This window comes from Mchenga conophoros, linkage group LG8 (assembly GCF_057382185.1).
Source record: "Mchenga conophoros isolate Kocher_MC1m ecotype Shallow Benthic linkage group LG8, M_conophoros_male_GT1.1, whole genome shotgun sequence".
In the NCBI taxonomy this organism is placed as follows: Eukaryota; Metazoa; Chordata; class Actinopteri; order Cichliformes; family Cichlidae; genus Mchenga; species Mchenga conophoros.
In genome coordinates, this window is record NC_140533.1 from 13,914,136 (window position 1) to 13,930,326 (window position 16,191).

Consider the following 16,191-nt stretch of genomic DNA (forward strand, 5'->3'; position numbering starts at 1 on the left):
CAGTAAAAAGCCAGAGTTATTTGCTCGCGCTCTCCCTCTGTTTCTACTCCAGGTGAGGTCGGATTGTTCACCCACAGGCTGCTCTGCCATCCAGAGGGGCTCGCGATGTTTCAGAAAAGCCACGTGATGGCAGCCGCAAAGGCCGTACCTGCACCACATCCATGTTGTGAACCTTTTTTTTATAGTCAAGGAAATGCACCACTCTCCTCCTCCCCCTCCTTTCCTGCAAGCTCTTAGTAGCCCTCCCTCCCCCCCACCCTCTGCCTAGTTCGACTCTCTCCCTCACTTTGTCTTCCTCACTTGCGCTCACATTCCGCATAAAGGAATCACATTTCATTGGAGGAAGGGGATCGGGGCTTCACTTCTTCTTCTCAAGTGTACCTGTCCGTCTCTGTCTTTCTCTCCAGTTCTTTCTACTACCCCCCTCCCTGTTTTCATTTACTCACTGCAGTCCTACAGTCTAATTCTCTCTTCTCTTCCATTTCTCTCGTCTTTGACTTCGCTCACCTCTTCCTCTCTTTTTCTCCTTTTCCAAAGTAAGCTTCCTTTCCTTCGGCTCCATCCTTTCCTTCTCCTTCCCCCTCTTACTTTTTGCTATCTTTCACACGGGATGCCACTTACTATGTGTCTTTCGCTTTGCTAGAGTTTAATCCTGTTCTTCTTGTCTGAAGGAGCAACTTTTTGGTTGTCCATGGAAAAGTTTCCTGTGTCTTGGCAACACTCAGGTAAGATCCAGCAAAATCAAGGCTACTGCATGGATTAAGCACTAACTGTGCACAGGAGACAAAAACTTAAAGTAATACATCCTAAGTTCACAGATCAGAAAACAAATCAAAGTGTTAGATGCCTTAAGTTTTTTTTTTTTCTATGGCAGTCTTACTTCTTTGCAGTTTTGTTTTTCTGCTGTTTTTTGGTTTGTTTTTGGGTGCAGGAGCATTCAAACTGCTTACTTGACAGAAAAGAAAGAAAAAACTGTGAATTTGTTAGTTGCACTGCATTATCGTGCCAAAGTACTTTTAGTTTGATGCTTTAAATAGAGCCTGAAGAAATATCTGCAACAAACAGAATGTTTGGAGTGATGAGGTCAGAGAGGGAGAGTGTAAAAAGATCTTAATCCACAGTCAGCTTTGTCCGGTGGGGCTTCCCAGCAGAGAACACTTGTGTTGTGGGGTAGATTATTTTTCAGCACCACGGACAGCGGCACTCTTTCACTCTCTCTGCTCAGGAACTTTTAAGAAGCAGCTTCTGTGAACTCCCTGTGAAACTTCCATCCTTTAAATAACTTTTTGCGTTGTTGCCATTTTAACTTTGACACATCGTGCCCTGACGTGTTCTTCACAGGCAGTCATGGGATATAGTTGAACTTCTGAATATTTTATACGTGGACAGCCGCAAGCCTGTCACTGCAGTTAAATGCCTTTTTGTTCCCTCACACTTAAACATGGTGGGACTATTGATTCTCATTAACCATTCTTTCATGTACCAGAACGTGTAGGTTAAGTGGGAAAGGGCTCAGCTGGGCTCTCTCTCACACTCTTTTGGGGAATTGTTAAAGCCTTTAAGTTTGAACTTGAGCTAATGTTGCCATCATTGTGACAAGATTGCCTGTAAAGAGTTTAGAGGTGAGGTGAGTGCTTTGCATTTCAGTTCATCTTAATACAGGGGAGGTAAGCACTTCTCTTTAAGAGTCAGCATCAGCACCTTCAGCACTGACAGCAGCAGCACAAAAACACACGGAAGGGGGGGGCTAAAAGTGGGGAAGTAAGGCTACAGAAGGTGCAAAATGAAGAAAGTAAAAAAGCAGCGGTTATTAAAAACAATGATGGAGAGAAAGAAGAGAGAAAGGGTCGAGAAAGAGGATAAAAATTGAAGGAGAAGCAAGTAGGAGGAGGGGGAGAGTGCTGAGGGAGCAAAGTGAAGGAACAATCCCCTCGCCTCCTCTCTCCTCCCCTCCAGCATCACTACTTTCTTTCTCCTGCAGCTTTTCCTGCCTTGGCCACCATGTCCTGCGCCACCCTGCTACTACTGCCTCACCACTGCACACATACAGAGGGGGAAGAAAGCGAGAAGGAGAGGGGAATGAGGGAGGGAGTGAGGGGAGGGGTACACTCACACTCACACACACACATGCTCACCTGGCTACAATGAAAAGACTGAGAAAAAACACACACACACATTTTGGAGCCGAAAAGCAACTTAATTTTCTAAACCTTTTAGGGCAGGAGATCACGTCTGCAGATAGATATGGAGAACGGGTCTCAGAGAGGAGGAGCGCACGCGCGATGCTCGTGCACAAAGACTGCACTGACGCTAATATATATTAGCAGAAACACTGCAGCAAGAGGGGGAGGGAGCACGAGATTATGGGATGCATTGACTGTGAGGTACCAGCAGCAGCACCGGGGTGGGGGGGTGGGGATGCTAGAGAGAGAGAGAGAGAGAGAGAGAGAGGAGGAGGAAAGAGAGGAATTTGGAGGAGTGCTGACTATGCGGAACAGAACGAGCAGTTGGCAGAAAAAGCAACAAAAAAAATAAAAGAACAATTACCAATCGCAGAGAGGGAGATGGGAAGAGATGAGAGACACTTAGATGTGCTGGAGAAGGAGAAGAGGGAAAAAAGTAGGGGTAGGGAAGGTATAGGACAAAGTGAAGAGTGGTGGGGCAATGAAAGAGAGGAGCCAAAAACAGGTGGGGGAGGAGGAGGAGAAGCACAGAGAGGAAGACCTTGCAGTGGTTCAGGATAGCACCTGAATGTACGTGAAGGCATGTGTGTAGAAGGAGAGGGAGGGAGATGTCCTGCAGTACCAGCAAAACGCATGAAAACAGCAGAGTGATTAAAAGAGGGCGAGCAGAGGAAGGAAAACCAGTGTATGGATGTAAAACAGACACACAGCTGAGCTGAATGGCAAATGTGCCGCTCGGGTGGGGGGAGAGGAAGGCTTTACAGGCAAGTGTGTAATGTATGTTTATGTATGCGCGCGTGTGTGTGCGAGGGAGAGAGGAGAGACAGCGCAAATTACGTATGTGTTTCTGGTGTGCAGCCATTTTTTTCCCACCAGCTACCTCATCAAAGGATGTAACCACAAGGCTTCACGCTGTTCCATCCATATCGCCTCCCTCCCTCCCTTCCTCGTCCCCCCTCGCTCTCTCCCCTCTCGCGCACTCCCCAGTGCTGAGGAGACCCCAGCAGGAGAAACCGAAGCACTGCAGCATGGTAAAAAAGCACTGCGGTCACCTCCCCTTTTAGTGCGGTGTCACACCACGCTCTGTCCTCCCCCCACCTCCCCCTTTTCCACTGTCACTGCACCTCATGCTCTGACTCTCTTTCTGCCAGGAGAACAGAAGATGTGTGTGGGTGTTTGTGTCTGGATAGTGGCACGGGGTTGGGTAGAGTATGAATAGATATGAATAGCAGGAATTACATGAATGGATGCAAAGGAAGCAACAACAACAAAAAAAGGAAAAGAAAAAAGGGTGTGTATGCAAAGAAAACGGGGCTCTGAGCAGCTCTCAGACAGCTTAATCTAATGAAAAATATGATGTAAGCGGGCACCACACATCAAAAATAATAATAACAATGACAAAGCTCACTAGTGGCCAATTCCCAGAACATGAATTAAAGAGCCAATCAATTAAGGAGGCATAAAGGAAATGGCCAATCAACCGGAGGCATCTCCTCCACTCAGCAACACCAGTGTGTAGATCTCCCGGGGGCTGACCAATCCACAAATACCGCAGCACCAGCACCCCCAAGGGGGGTCTTGAGCCTTGTGCATATTGGTCAATCACCCCAGCCAGAAGCATGCAGCAGCAGCAGCTGCTCCCTTTCTTTTCAGGAAAGGAAACATATCCCTGGGAACGTTTGTTTTAATGATGTGGGGGGGATGGATGGGGGGGGGGATTAATACATAAAGTCATTTTCAGGAATAGACTGGCCGCAATGAAGCCTGTAATAGAGCTCCGAAGCTCAGTCAGTGTCCATGACTAAAATCTTTTCTGCCTACAGGACGATGAGGGCTGACTTTTTTTTTTTCTATTTGGATAGATCTGGGTGATACAGCATGTAGGGTGAAGGAGGAGTGATGGAGGAGGAGGTGCTTCAAGGAGAGGTCATAACAATTCTGAAACAGCACTGAGCACAGGGGGGGTAAAGGCACAGGATAGTGTGTCATGTCGGGAATGAACTCTATTTTTGGACATGGATAAATCTGAGCGAACATCCTTCAGTATTCAAACTTTCTTGGAGCATTTGCATCAGAAGCAGATAGCTTCATCCCCCAAACCTCCCGTCTCTCTTTTAGGCAATTTAAACCTGTCTCCTCCTAATTAATGACACTGCCCTTCCTGCATGATTAGGACCATTATGATCCAGCAGTGCAGCGATGTGGTACATGAGGCCAGACAGACAAATGGGACGAGGGAAGAGGTATTACTGGACTAATTTCTGACCTGTGAACTATCCAGCGATTAGACATAAAAGCAGGGCAAGGTTAAGTCACAGATGGGAGTCTAAGCAGGTGGGGAGTAGGGCGAGAAGTTTTAAAGCAGAGCTATAAAAACAAGATGGCATGAGAAGAAATGACATGAAATTTGATCTTGAGGTGAACCTCAAGGTCAAGTGGTGGAAAGAAAGAGGGCGTAAAAGACCGGCTAGGCTCAATCAGGTGGTAAATCAGATGAAAGACGGGAGGAAACTTCATAACGGAAGACGGGAAGCGAGAGAAACCATCAGAGTCTCGGAGAAGAGACAGGGTCAGAGGCAGGGACACACACACACAAAACCCAGGACACGACAGATCAGTAATTCAATCACTGCCTCAAAATAGATTACCCCCCCATTGCTTAAACAGCAGCGCCCTCCTTTTCAAGCCCCATCACTACTCTGCCAATCACATCAACCGACAGCATGCCACCGTCTCTGGAGTTTTTCCCCCCTTTTTTTCCCTTTTTTCTTGTGCTAAAATCGAAGGGGGTGTTTTCTGGGTTACCCTTAATCTAAAAATAGCACCAGCTGTAGATTTATAATGCAGGATGCTGGGGGCAGAAGAAGAGAGTGCAAATGGAGGAAAAGATGTAGAGTTCCCATTAGGGGGAGAGCACGTTGGAGCCAGTTGGCAGGAAAAGGAATGCATGTGCTGGATAAGTGACGGCAGAAGAGGCATTATGAAACCAGAGACTTTGTGTGTAATGCAGCGGAACGTGGCAGAAGCAGATTGTCAGAGTATAGGTGAAGTGGTGGCGTGGTGGGTTGTAGGGGGAAGAAGAAGAAGATGACCGTGTCTAGACATTTAACTGCCCTGCTAGACTTCCCAGATGAGACGCAATAACCTTCCAGTAGTTCCACTCCAGTAACCCCCACCCTTCATATCGTCCTCACAGCATCTTCTCCTCTGTGTGTTTGTGTGTCAGCCCTCTCACCCTACTCCTATAGTGCCTTTATCAAACCTCCATTTCAGGCCTTGACACTTACCCAGTGCTGCCACGATGCACAAGCAAACACACAAACACGCACACACTGAAAGCACATGCAGGTAGGACAAATGCATGCCTGTAAATGCGCAAAAGCAGCACACACATGGAGTTATTTACTCATGCAGACAGACAAAATGATGCAGATAGGAATGCATACACACACACACACATACACATAGATGCACACACACACATTCCTCTCAGAAGCGTGAAACTGCTCTGATCTAGTGGTGTAGATGGGGAAACACCCACCATTTGTGCAATGAAGGATGTTAGGGATTATAAAATGGAACAATTCTGAGGCGTCATATCAGTGGGCAACACTAAATCAGACTGAATTTCTCTTATAGCAGCTAGAAGGAAAAAATAATAATTAAAAGAACAGAACATATCCTGATTTCTCCACGTACTGATTTTAAAACATGAAACAGGATACAGAAATATTTTGCAGATATTGTGGGAAAGACACGATACTTGTTGAATGCAGGTTAGAGGCTGTATTTTCGCCTTTTTTTAATCCAGGCCAATAAAAACCCGCTTGATATTAGGCGGATAAAACGCAGAATATAAAACCACCATAAAAATACAGACAGATACACAGACACGGTTAATACTCACTTGCTTTTGGTTCTGGTTCGATTCGAGTGCGCGCAGAAACACGCACATCAAGCTTTAAAAAGATCAATCAAAATGTAGTTTTCTTTGTTAGATTGCTCTTTCTTACGATTTCACAGAGTATCCAGTTTCTCGCAGACATTCAGCTGATCTGTTTTGGGGGTTTGTTTGTTTTTTTTCTGTTTTTTGTGGAGGGTTTTTTCCTCCACGCGATTATAATAAATCAGAAATAGGATTGCGCGCGACTGTTGCTGGAAATCTTGTTTTGATAGCGTTATTGCCGAATGTTACTTAGAGCTTATGGTCATGCTGATGATGGCACGGGATGAGTCTTTCGGATGAAATGAAGCAGAAGTCCCCCTGAAAAACAAAAATCTGTCTTTTGGCTATTTCCCCTCGATTTCAGAGCCCCTCTCCCACCTTTGTTATTGCCAAAAACAAAAATAATTGCCAGCCTTTGTTACAGTGTCTCTACGCTTCCAGGCGCAGGGTGTAGCTACCATTCAGCTCTTCCTCTGTCTCCCCCATCCAAATGTTTCAGTGGAGATGCAGCCTGTAGACACCTCGCTCTCTTTGCCTTTCCCTCTCTTGTGCCTCTCTCTGTTCCTTTGGAGGAGCGTCACCTTCTGCACTATTTTTTTCCTCAGACGATACATGTGGGCGGATTAGAGAAGAAGACAGAGGGGTGGGAGGACCCCGGTGAATACAGAGGCTAATTTCTCATATGGCTGCTGAACTTTATAAATACATATGCTGAGGAGAGAGAGAGAGAGAAAAAAAATACACGCTGGGCTATAAAAATAATAAATGCGCTGATTTATTTTCATTTGTTTAACTGCCTGTTTTTTCTCTCCCCCCGTTTCTCCCCCTTCACTTCCCCACTTTAGCCTGGAGCCCACACATGCTCACTCTGCTGGACGGACGCACAAACACCATTTTGTCTACAGGTTCGCAGCCTTGACTCTGCCTTGGCTGACATCACCAGTCATGTGGTACAAGCTGGTGGATTATGTCTGAAAACAGTAAAAATACAGAAAAATTGGCTTTTTTTCATCTCTGCTATCATACATTAAAAGAAAAAATCTGAAATTCTTGAAATAAGTGAAGCTGCATGGAGAATATTCCCTTTATAGCCTGTAATATTATACAAAGTGTCACAGGATTAACAACATGATTTTTAGGTGAATCTTGGGGCGAAAACTCTGCTTTCTACCTGCTGCTTTTACAAGAAGACTAATGGTATGTGGAGACGACTTCTAGCAAAAGTACAGAGATCAGCAGGATATCTTGATGGTGCACTTACTGGCAGGAAACTGTCAATGAGAGCTGCATCATCTCATGAAACTTACAAGGAAGAAAAGTCCTTTGACCACAAAATATTCCTGTAAGAGCAAAGTGCAGACAGAAAACCAGTGAGCTAAGGAGACAAAGGAAGGTGGGAGATATTTAAGGATATTTACTGATTTTTTTATGGAATCAAACACTGAAAACTGTAACATCTGAACTGTAATGTGATAGTTTATCCAATGCATCCCATGCAGTCTGTGCAAGGAAAAGGGGCTTTATGCTGTAGGCAGGGCATCAAAATATAAATACAGTCAGCTATTCTGAACAGGAAGCCTGAGTCTTTATTTTCTTTTTCTTTCTCCACTAAGTTGAAAAATTAAAATGATTAACACAGGAGCCATTTGTGTCTTGCAAAGCAGCTTTTAAGTCCTTTTTCAAGTAATTTTTCAAATTAAGTCACCTTTTACGAACCTTACAGATCTAAGCACAAAATCTAGAAGCTGCTTTTTCCTCCCTCAGGGAACACGCCTTCATTTATACCTCCAAGAGCCCTGCGGCATTGTCTCAGATCAGTCAAACGTATGATTTATAGAGGTGTCAAACTCCTCTACACCACAGTTTTTTTTTTATCATAAAACCATCTAAAGCACTTGGTGTATTGGCAGTACTATGAGTCTTTGGCCAAGACAGCAGCAGCTTTATTGGGCTTTACTGGACAAAAGCCAAAATTTGCATGTAATGCTCTCAGTAATGAAGCTGGTGTTTAGCACAAATTATCTACCAAATTCATCATTTTAGCATTTAGCCTGAGGATTGTTATTCCATCTGCAGTCATTTCAGTTTGGTGGCACAGCTCTGCTTTGGGACTTCCCCACCCTTGCATAACTGTGCATGGACAGCCTGAGGCAGGGAGAGAAGCGACAGGAGGGGCGTTTCCAGGATTTTAAAAAAAAATGGGATGGCAAAGGGAGGATCCAACAAGAAATCAGAGAATTCTACGAGAAATAAACAATAAACTAAATGTGTTTAATTGTACTGAGTGGTAGAAGTACATAAGAACTATAAGCACAGATCCTTTTGTTTACAGTTTGCAAAGGAAAGCAGTCAGAGTGCAGTAGGAACACAAAGGACCGCTGTTAGGTACACTTGGGAGAGCCTATCTTTTAGACCCTATGAATTTATAGCTATAATTAAAACAGTAGCTTTCACAGCCCGCATTATTTAGCCTTAGATAAGTATAAATTCACAGTGATACACTGAGGAGGATAAAACTGCTCATGAAACTAAAGAAAAGTCTTAAGTGATTAAAGTCAGTGTCAAAGAGTTATACACACTATTTCTAATGCCTGGATATAGTGTTAGACAATATGTAGGTATTAAATAAAAGCTTGACAAGTCATATAATTCACAAGAGATTTTACTGCAAATTCTGAAAAAATCTGTGCTAATGAAAAGGCCTCAATGGCAGATTTTGAACTGGCTACAGTGCAATCAATTGTCTGAAATAATCTGTCCAGACTGAAATAATCCAGTCTGGACCAAACTGGAGGAACAATCAACCATCAGACTCTTCTTCTTCTTTTGGCTGCTCTCTTTAGGGTTCGCCACAGTGGCTCACCTGCCTCCATCTACCACTATTCTGTCCTAGCGTCCTCCTCTGTCACATCAACACTCCGCATGTCCTTCTTCACTGCATTCCCAAACCTCCCCTGTGGTCTTCCTCTTTTCCTCCTGCTTGGCAGCTCCGTCTTCAACATCCTTCTTCAACTACACCCACCATCCCTCCTCTGCATGTGTCCAAACCATCTCAACCTTGCTTCTCTAGCGTTGTCTCCAACATGCTCAACCCAAGCTGCCCCTCTGATGTACTCATTTCTAATTTTGCCTATTCTGGTCACTCCCAGTGATCATCGTAACATCTTCAACCACTGCCACTGGTTGGTCTGCTGTCTTTTTGTCAGTGCCATACGTCACAGCAGGTCAGACTGCCATTTTATAAACCTCGACTTTTACTCTTGCTGCTGCCCTTTTGTCACAAATCACCCCTGACACTCGTCTCCACCAGCTCCACTGCCCACACTCTCTTCTTCACCTTTCTTGTGCATTGTCCATTGTTTTGGATAGTGGACCATTTGTAGTCCTTGCACCTTCACAGCCACATCTGTCTACACATGTTCTATTTTGCTTCTACTGATTTTCATTCCCATTCTCTCCATTGCATACCTCTAGCTCTCCAGACTCTCAGTATAGATTACAGCATCATGTGCACGTCCACTAAGAGTCTTGCCTGACCTCATCTCTCAGCCTGTCAGTCAACCCTTATGTAAACCCACCCCCACCTTGAACCAATATGCCACATCTGCCACACACCTCACCACTGTGTGGCTGTCCCCATAAATGTAACCAACCAAAATACTAGCATGGCCCAAAGTCAAAGAGCTGCTAAGCTAAAACCTAATGTACCAACTATGTCCAATAACAACAAGACTATCAATCACTGCTCATCAAGGCACCATTTTCTGCTTTCAGTTCAAAGTGAAGCCTTGCTTTGTGGCCAGAACAGACGAGCAGGAAGTCAGCCACAGAAAGTAGCTGACACTGTTTCTTCATCAACCTGCATAAATACTGAATGCTCAACTTTGTCCATACTAAGAGTGAGCATTAGTCATCACAGACACTCGCAGTCAATCTCTGGGCGGCAGCATACCGCAGCTCATGCATAAGGAAGCAGGTAGCAGACCTGAGCATACATCGTGTGGACGAGACAAGATTTCCTGCATTGAGAAAGAAGCTGTGAAAATGCCCTCAATCTCATAGGTTCAACACAGTTTCTAGTAATCTATTTAGGAGTTATTGTTCCTACTGCAGAGGTGGATGTTGAGACCTTTACGTAGTTAAAAAATGAAAGAGGGCAGGACTAAACAGCCTATACAAAAATAAAACCTCCCGAAGCGATCTTAAGGCGTTTGATGCATTTTATGTTCGGTGGAAGGTGTACGAGGATATACAATTGCTTGTGGTAAGGGAACGAGACAGAACACACAAATCAAACAGAGCAGAGCTGCTGTTTGTATGCTGTGTGGGACCAAGCACCAGATGTCAACAACAGCCGCAGCAAAGTGCAGTAATTGGGAAGACTATAAGAAGCCTTTTAAAGAGTTATTAACTAGTGGCGTGTGAGCAACAGCAGTAATGCCTCCAGTCTCACGATGTGATTTATGAAATGAGTCAAAGCAGTCTTATTGTCATGGTGTTTCCTACACTGCTGTTAATATCGCCTCGAGCTGACTTGTTTCTATTGTTTATTGGGCAGTGTGTAATTATCTGCTTCATTCAAGATTTTTTAAGGGAAAAAAAGAACTATTGTACTACTGTAGCTTTAAACAGTGTACACTCAGACACATGCAATGCATGTGATTAGAGGTGGTTTGCTTTTCTGGACATAAATCTTGACCTTTCTTTATAATAATGTTTTGGACTTGGTTGCACAGAGGTGAAAAGTGCAATTGGGGATGCCCAGCACATCAGTGTTTTGTAGTAAACAGAAACACAATCTGTTGCATTTCTTTAACTTAAAATAAAGAAAAAGTATCTTGGTGTGGTTGTCTTTATTTCCTGTGTGTTTGTGATAACTTGTCTAGACTGGTGGCACTTTTGAATGTATCATTTATGCAAACTCTTCAATTGAAAAGGTGGAAAATCTGGAATCACATCACTGAATAGACAGTCCTCGCTTCTGTTAGCTATTATCTTGTCCTCAGAAGTTAATAGAAGCTATGTAACAGCCACCCCAGGAGAGAAATATTGATTAAAAGATAGGATAGTGCTAAACTTTATCAACACACCTTCAACAGTTACATTAAATCCAATGCAACTTGACGCCTCCCATAAAACCTGAGTAAAAGCGTACAGAGAGCGCTGCTTTTCATTTTTAAGGCTTTAGTATTTAGATAGTTGAAGCCCGGACATCCAGTAATGGATTTCTCCCTTTAAATTCAGCTGTTTGTTTGCTGTAGTATATACCTACATGTGACCACCGGGCAAGGCATGGTTACATAGTTTGAACTGTCAGCATATGGAAACTGCTGCTTTATTACATTACAACCAAAAAATATTTATATGCAGAAAACAAAAGTCATGCTACCATCTTGTGTCAACATATTAGGGCACACCAGCATCTGCTGTGCTACCTGAAGCCTTCGCACTACCTGTCAGAAACCCACAGAGAACCTAATTTAGAGCCTGGAGGCTGCAGACCGAGGGCACGTGCTTTCAATAAAGTACAGCGTAGAGCGCATCAGCTCCCGGGCTGCAAATCACGCTGACACACTGCTGGCAGGCAGGGGATTTCTTACTTTATCACCATGACATAGTAAAAAGAAAAATCAAAATAAGGCCTGCATGGGATTACGTAAGGAAATACTGGATTTGAGTAATAAATGATTTAAGCTGCACATTTGGTTGCACTCACAGCAAACGGTAACGTTGGTCCTCTTTAATGGCTTTTCTGATGTTTGTCAGAGAAATGGGAAATGAAGTCTCAGTAATCATGAACTAAATGTGAGGCAGCAATTCATGTCTTGACATCAGCTTGCATTAAATGTATTAAGTTTTTTAAAAAGAACTGAACCTCCTGTGGTTGTATTAGACTGTGACGACAAAAAAATATACATAGCAGAATTAAACGAATTACATCTTTTGTTTTATTTATACTTTAAAAACAGACATTTTTACAATCTTTGTATATAAAGACTCTGTTCTAATCCCTGCATGAGTCAGTCTGGCACACTGAGGAACAAAACTTCTTGATTTGCAACTCGATAAAGTCTTTCACAGCCTGCAACGATCTCCCCGAGCGACTTAGGCGGATGAAACCGGTCACTATCTGCGAAAGCATTTAACACGCTTTTTGTTGCGCCAGATCTCACAAAAGCTCAGGAAAGTCACGCTTTTATACAATCACAGGGTCAACATCCCTCACATTAAAATAAACAAAAATACACAGTTGTTTTTTCTTCTTAAAAGAATCCTTTGATCACTTCAGTCAGCTCTGCTCTGATCAGGAGATCATCTGTCCTCTTCTTGTTTTGAATTTGTAATCCTCAGTGATTCTTGTCTTTGGGAAGCTTGGCCTTTCTCTCGCTCCTCTTGTCCAAGAATTTGTTTTTCCTACTCACTTTAATCTCTGCCTCCCACTGCTTTTTCACCATTGTGTACAGCCTCATGGTGGCCTGTGCGTCTTGGACCTGGAGAAAGCAACAGGCAAAGATCAGCCCAAGTGTTACTAACATTGTTGGGCAATAACACACTGGTTGTTTCTACATGCTGCAGTACTGCTGGGTCGGTGATTTTAGTCCACTGTTGGATGATGACATCATGAGATTAACAATAAAGTTTTCTAGATATAGAATAAATGTTAATGTCATGAATATAAAGTGACACGATGCTTTTGTAAGATGCTACAAGTGCTAAAATGCTGCAAATTGACCATTTGGGTAAGTGGTTGCTAACGAGAATATTACTATTATATACACTTATCTTCTGGCCTTGAGGGGTCAAAGATATACCCGTGTGCCAATTTTCGGTCACTCAACCCTGATGATTTAAAAGGAGTTTATCGAATGACTTACAGATGAATGTTCACCCTCTTGGACCTTCACATCGAGGATTTTTCTACAAAGGAGTTTGAGCGAGGGTCGACCGCTCTAAAACAAAAGAAAAATGCCTCATTATCAGTTATAATTCATTCACACATTCACTGCGGAAACTGTTGAGACATTGGTGACTGCATCATACCTTTACGATCGTCTTAAAGGGTTTATATTTCTGAGTATCTCTGATTTTCTTTTTCGGATGATCCAAGAGCAGAATCTGAAACGGCAGATAGTTTGTGGCTGCTCATAATCAGACTAAAAAACAATATTGCATTTGTTCCATTTCAGATATCACATCCATGCTACCTTTAGATCATTGTGTATGGCGTGTCCAACCACTACTCTCCCTTCCAGGATGTTAGCAACCTCCCTCTGTACAATCTGTACATCCGCTCCTGCAGAGAGACAAACGTGGCTTAAAAAACATCAGAAACAAAACATAAGGAACAAAGAGACTTTAAGTTGTTCTTTGCAACTCATTTCATTTCTCTCACCATCTTTGATGTCCTCTGGTCGGATGCCGCTGACAGCTGTCCTGTAGTCTGTTACCTTCTCTGTGGGCTTCACATATTTGTCATAGATGCACTTCCCAAACTGGTTCACAATTGACACACGTGCCAAGATGCTGTCCTCTCCGTCAGGACCAACTCCCACCATCTCACAGTCAATGGCCACCGCCTTAGTGAGGCTTAAGGTGAATGACAAAGTGACAAGAAAGGAGAGACATTACAATCATCATCTTCTGTGTCAATGTAAACCCCTCAATGTACACCGAACGCAGTGGTTGCTTCGCTCGCTGACATGATTTTACACTTGCATCTTTAACCCTTGCTCGACACTTCAGGCTACAAAAATTGAGAGGTGCATCCATCAGGAGTCACAGGTTTTTCCACAGCATTTATCTGTATTATCAGTGACTTTCTACAGCAATGTAGTGAACTCTGAAGCGGTATTGACAGGTTGTGTCACCACAAAGTACAGTGAAGGATTTGAATTGTATAAATTCCATTCAATAATTTATCCATCTCCATATCCTGCAGAAAACATTCAGCAACCATGTTTACTTCATACTCTGTCAGGTCAATTCACTAAAACATGCAATGACAAAAGTATTTATCACAGACTATATGTAATATTTGACTCCTTGAAGGAAAGCTCCATGAAGCTCTCCACTGAGGGGGGAAAAATAGTCTCCATCTCCTTTGGGTCATTCCATCTCATCAATTTCATCAAATTAAAAAAATAAAAATCCCACCTGATCATCATATCTAATGGAAAAAAAAAATATTCCTGTGGAACGATACACTGTTCATCAGAAATGCCAGGTTTCTGCTGTCATTAGATCTTTCAGAATATATGGTGGGGGGAGTGTGTTTGACATTTTTCAGGGGTTCTGTGAATATGGGCTCTCAGGAGTGTCACTCAACTTCATACAGAACGAGTCCCTGAAATAATTGGATATCTGATCTTTGACAGCAGATCCAGAGAACTGGAGAAGGTGGGGGGGGATTGACAATTTACTTTGAGTTTCTTATACACGAGGCACATAATGTTGTCGACCCAGTTGAGCGGTTTCAGAGATATTAAAGTCTGACTTTTGGGAAAAACACATTTTGTGTGACATTATGTGCCAAATTCACATTGTTAATATTACATCCACAGTTAATCACAGCCAGCTAATCCCACCCCAGCAGCAACATTACTCTGAAATACTTGTATTGAGATAAGTAATGACATTAGAGACTTGATATTTTTTATGATCGCTGTTAAGGCATTCATCTTTCCCCGGGAATATTTTCAGGCACTTTTCTAAAATGGCATCAAAGCTGCCCGCTGTATTCTGAGTGTGTTTCCCACTGTACACTGAATGCACAGCGACTTACCCTTCAAAAGCATTCTCCTTAACCAGGCTCTTCTCTGTGTCATTAGCCGAGGCACCATCTGTACCCTTGGCCTTGCCCTGCTTCTTCCTCATGATCTCGGCTGCTTCTGCTCCCATTGTCGCCTCAATGTCATCCGGGTCCACGTCATCAAACCAAAGGTCCTCTCTGCAACAGCAGAGAATGAGATGGGATTATCAGACATATTTATTCTTGCTGAATAAATGAGTCAACGTCAGTGCTAATATATACATACTCTGTTGGCTTCGTCTCCTCGGATTCAAGCTTCTTCTTCTTAGCTGCCTGTAGGCTGTTTGGCTTCCCGCTATCCCGCTCTCTTTCTGGAGCAATAGCATGTTTAGTCTTCGAGACATTCGACACCTTTGAGTTGACCCCAGTCTTACCGGAGACAAAACTCTTAGGAACAGTTTTGTGATCTGATTTTTTCTCAGTGTCTCTCTGGCTTGGTGCAGCATTGTTCTTAGAAATTATTTTAGAAGTATTTTCTTGGACATTCTTTGGCGAGAAGCCGTTCTGATGTCTTGGTGCTGCCGGCTGCTTCTTCTCTGACTGACTGGCCTTCAACAGCTGAAGGGAGTAAAATAGGAGAGAAAAACCTGTGGGTAGTATTAAACACAGGCACACAAAAACCAAAGTGTGTGACAGGACATGCATGGAGCTCAAACTATTGCACTCACTAACCTCTTGAAGTGCTTTCCAGTTGGCAGAGAACTGCTGGGAGTCTTTTGGAGGAGCAGTTTGTGGAGCTGTAGGCTTTTCTTGCTCCTTGTTTGCAGGAGCTGAGTAAAACCAATGCCTCTCGTTCTTTTTTAATATGCCGTTTTTCTTATTAGTTTTCCGCTTAGATGCTTGAGCGGGAAAGTGTTTTTTCTGTTTCTCCACCTTAGACATGATCACCTATCTCATGTATCCTCACCTCCTTATATTTTTCTTGGTGAGGTGTGTGAAGCCACGCTGGCTTGTCAGATGTCCGTTACTTGAGTTGCCAAACAACTTCAGACAGTAAGAAATGCCTCCCCCAGACTAAGCTCACCTTTCGTCCAGCACACAAGCAAAACTGAAGCACGTCCCTGAACTGTACATAAAATCGCTTACTCGTAAAACTTCACTCACTCCGAAGCCATGCCGTAGAGTGTTTTCCCACGATGTGCAACAGTGAAATGTGTCCGTCACAAACATGACGTCGTGCTGTAGCGCAAGTGCGTCACGTCAGTAAGATATGAAAAAAAATCTCCGACCGTGCTTTTGTTTTACAATTATAT

General features: G+C 43.3%; 2 protein-coding genes and 1 long non-coding RNA gene across 7 annotated transcripts in view; 1 reads left to right on the forward strand and 2 right to left on the reverse strand.

Annotated features, from left to right (window-relative positions):
- LOC146568352 (voltage-gated potassium channel KCNC1-like) overlaps positions 1 to 6,748 on the reverse strand; it is a 54,485-nt gene extending 47,737 nt beyond the window's left edge. For all 5 annotated transcript variants that reach the window (XM_085284359.1, XM_085284355.1, XM_085284356.1 and 2 more), the window contains exon 1: positions 6,091 to 6,748. In XM_085284359.1, the coding sequence (XP_085140485.1) occupies positions 6,091 to 6,138 (48 nt within the window). In that variant the 5' untranslated portion in view covers positions 6,139 to 6,748. The remainder of the gene's footprint in view (positions 1 to 6,090) is intronic.
- LOC146568353 (uncharacterized) lies at positions 325 to 10,971 on the forward strand. The gene is made up of 2 exons (XR_014893616.1): positions 325 to 725; positions 6,975 to 10,971. It is a non-coding gene; the product is annotated as an uncharacterized LOC146568353 (long non-coding RNA).
- Positions 10,972 to 12,054: 1,083 nt separating this feature from the next.
- On the reverse strand, positions 12,055 to 16,098 carry rexo4 (RNA exonuclease 4). The gene is made up of 8 exons (XM_085284366.1): positions 15,611 to 16,098; positions 15,165 to 15,496; positions 14,912 to 15,076; positions 13,523 to 13,716; positions 13,335 to 13,423; positions 13,171 to 13,245; positions 13,005 to 13,079; positions 12,055 to 12,620 (listed from the first exon to the last, which is right to left on the reverse strand). Exons 1-8 carry the CDS (start codon positions 15,818 to 15,820, stop codon positions 12,477 to 12,479), a joined length of 1,284 nt encoding a protein of 427 aa, XP_085140492.1. The 5' UTR covers positions 15,821 to 16,098; the 3' UTR covers positions 12,055 to 12,476.
- Positions 16,099 to 16,191: the final 93 nt, after the last annotated feature.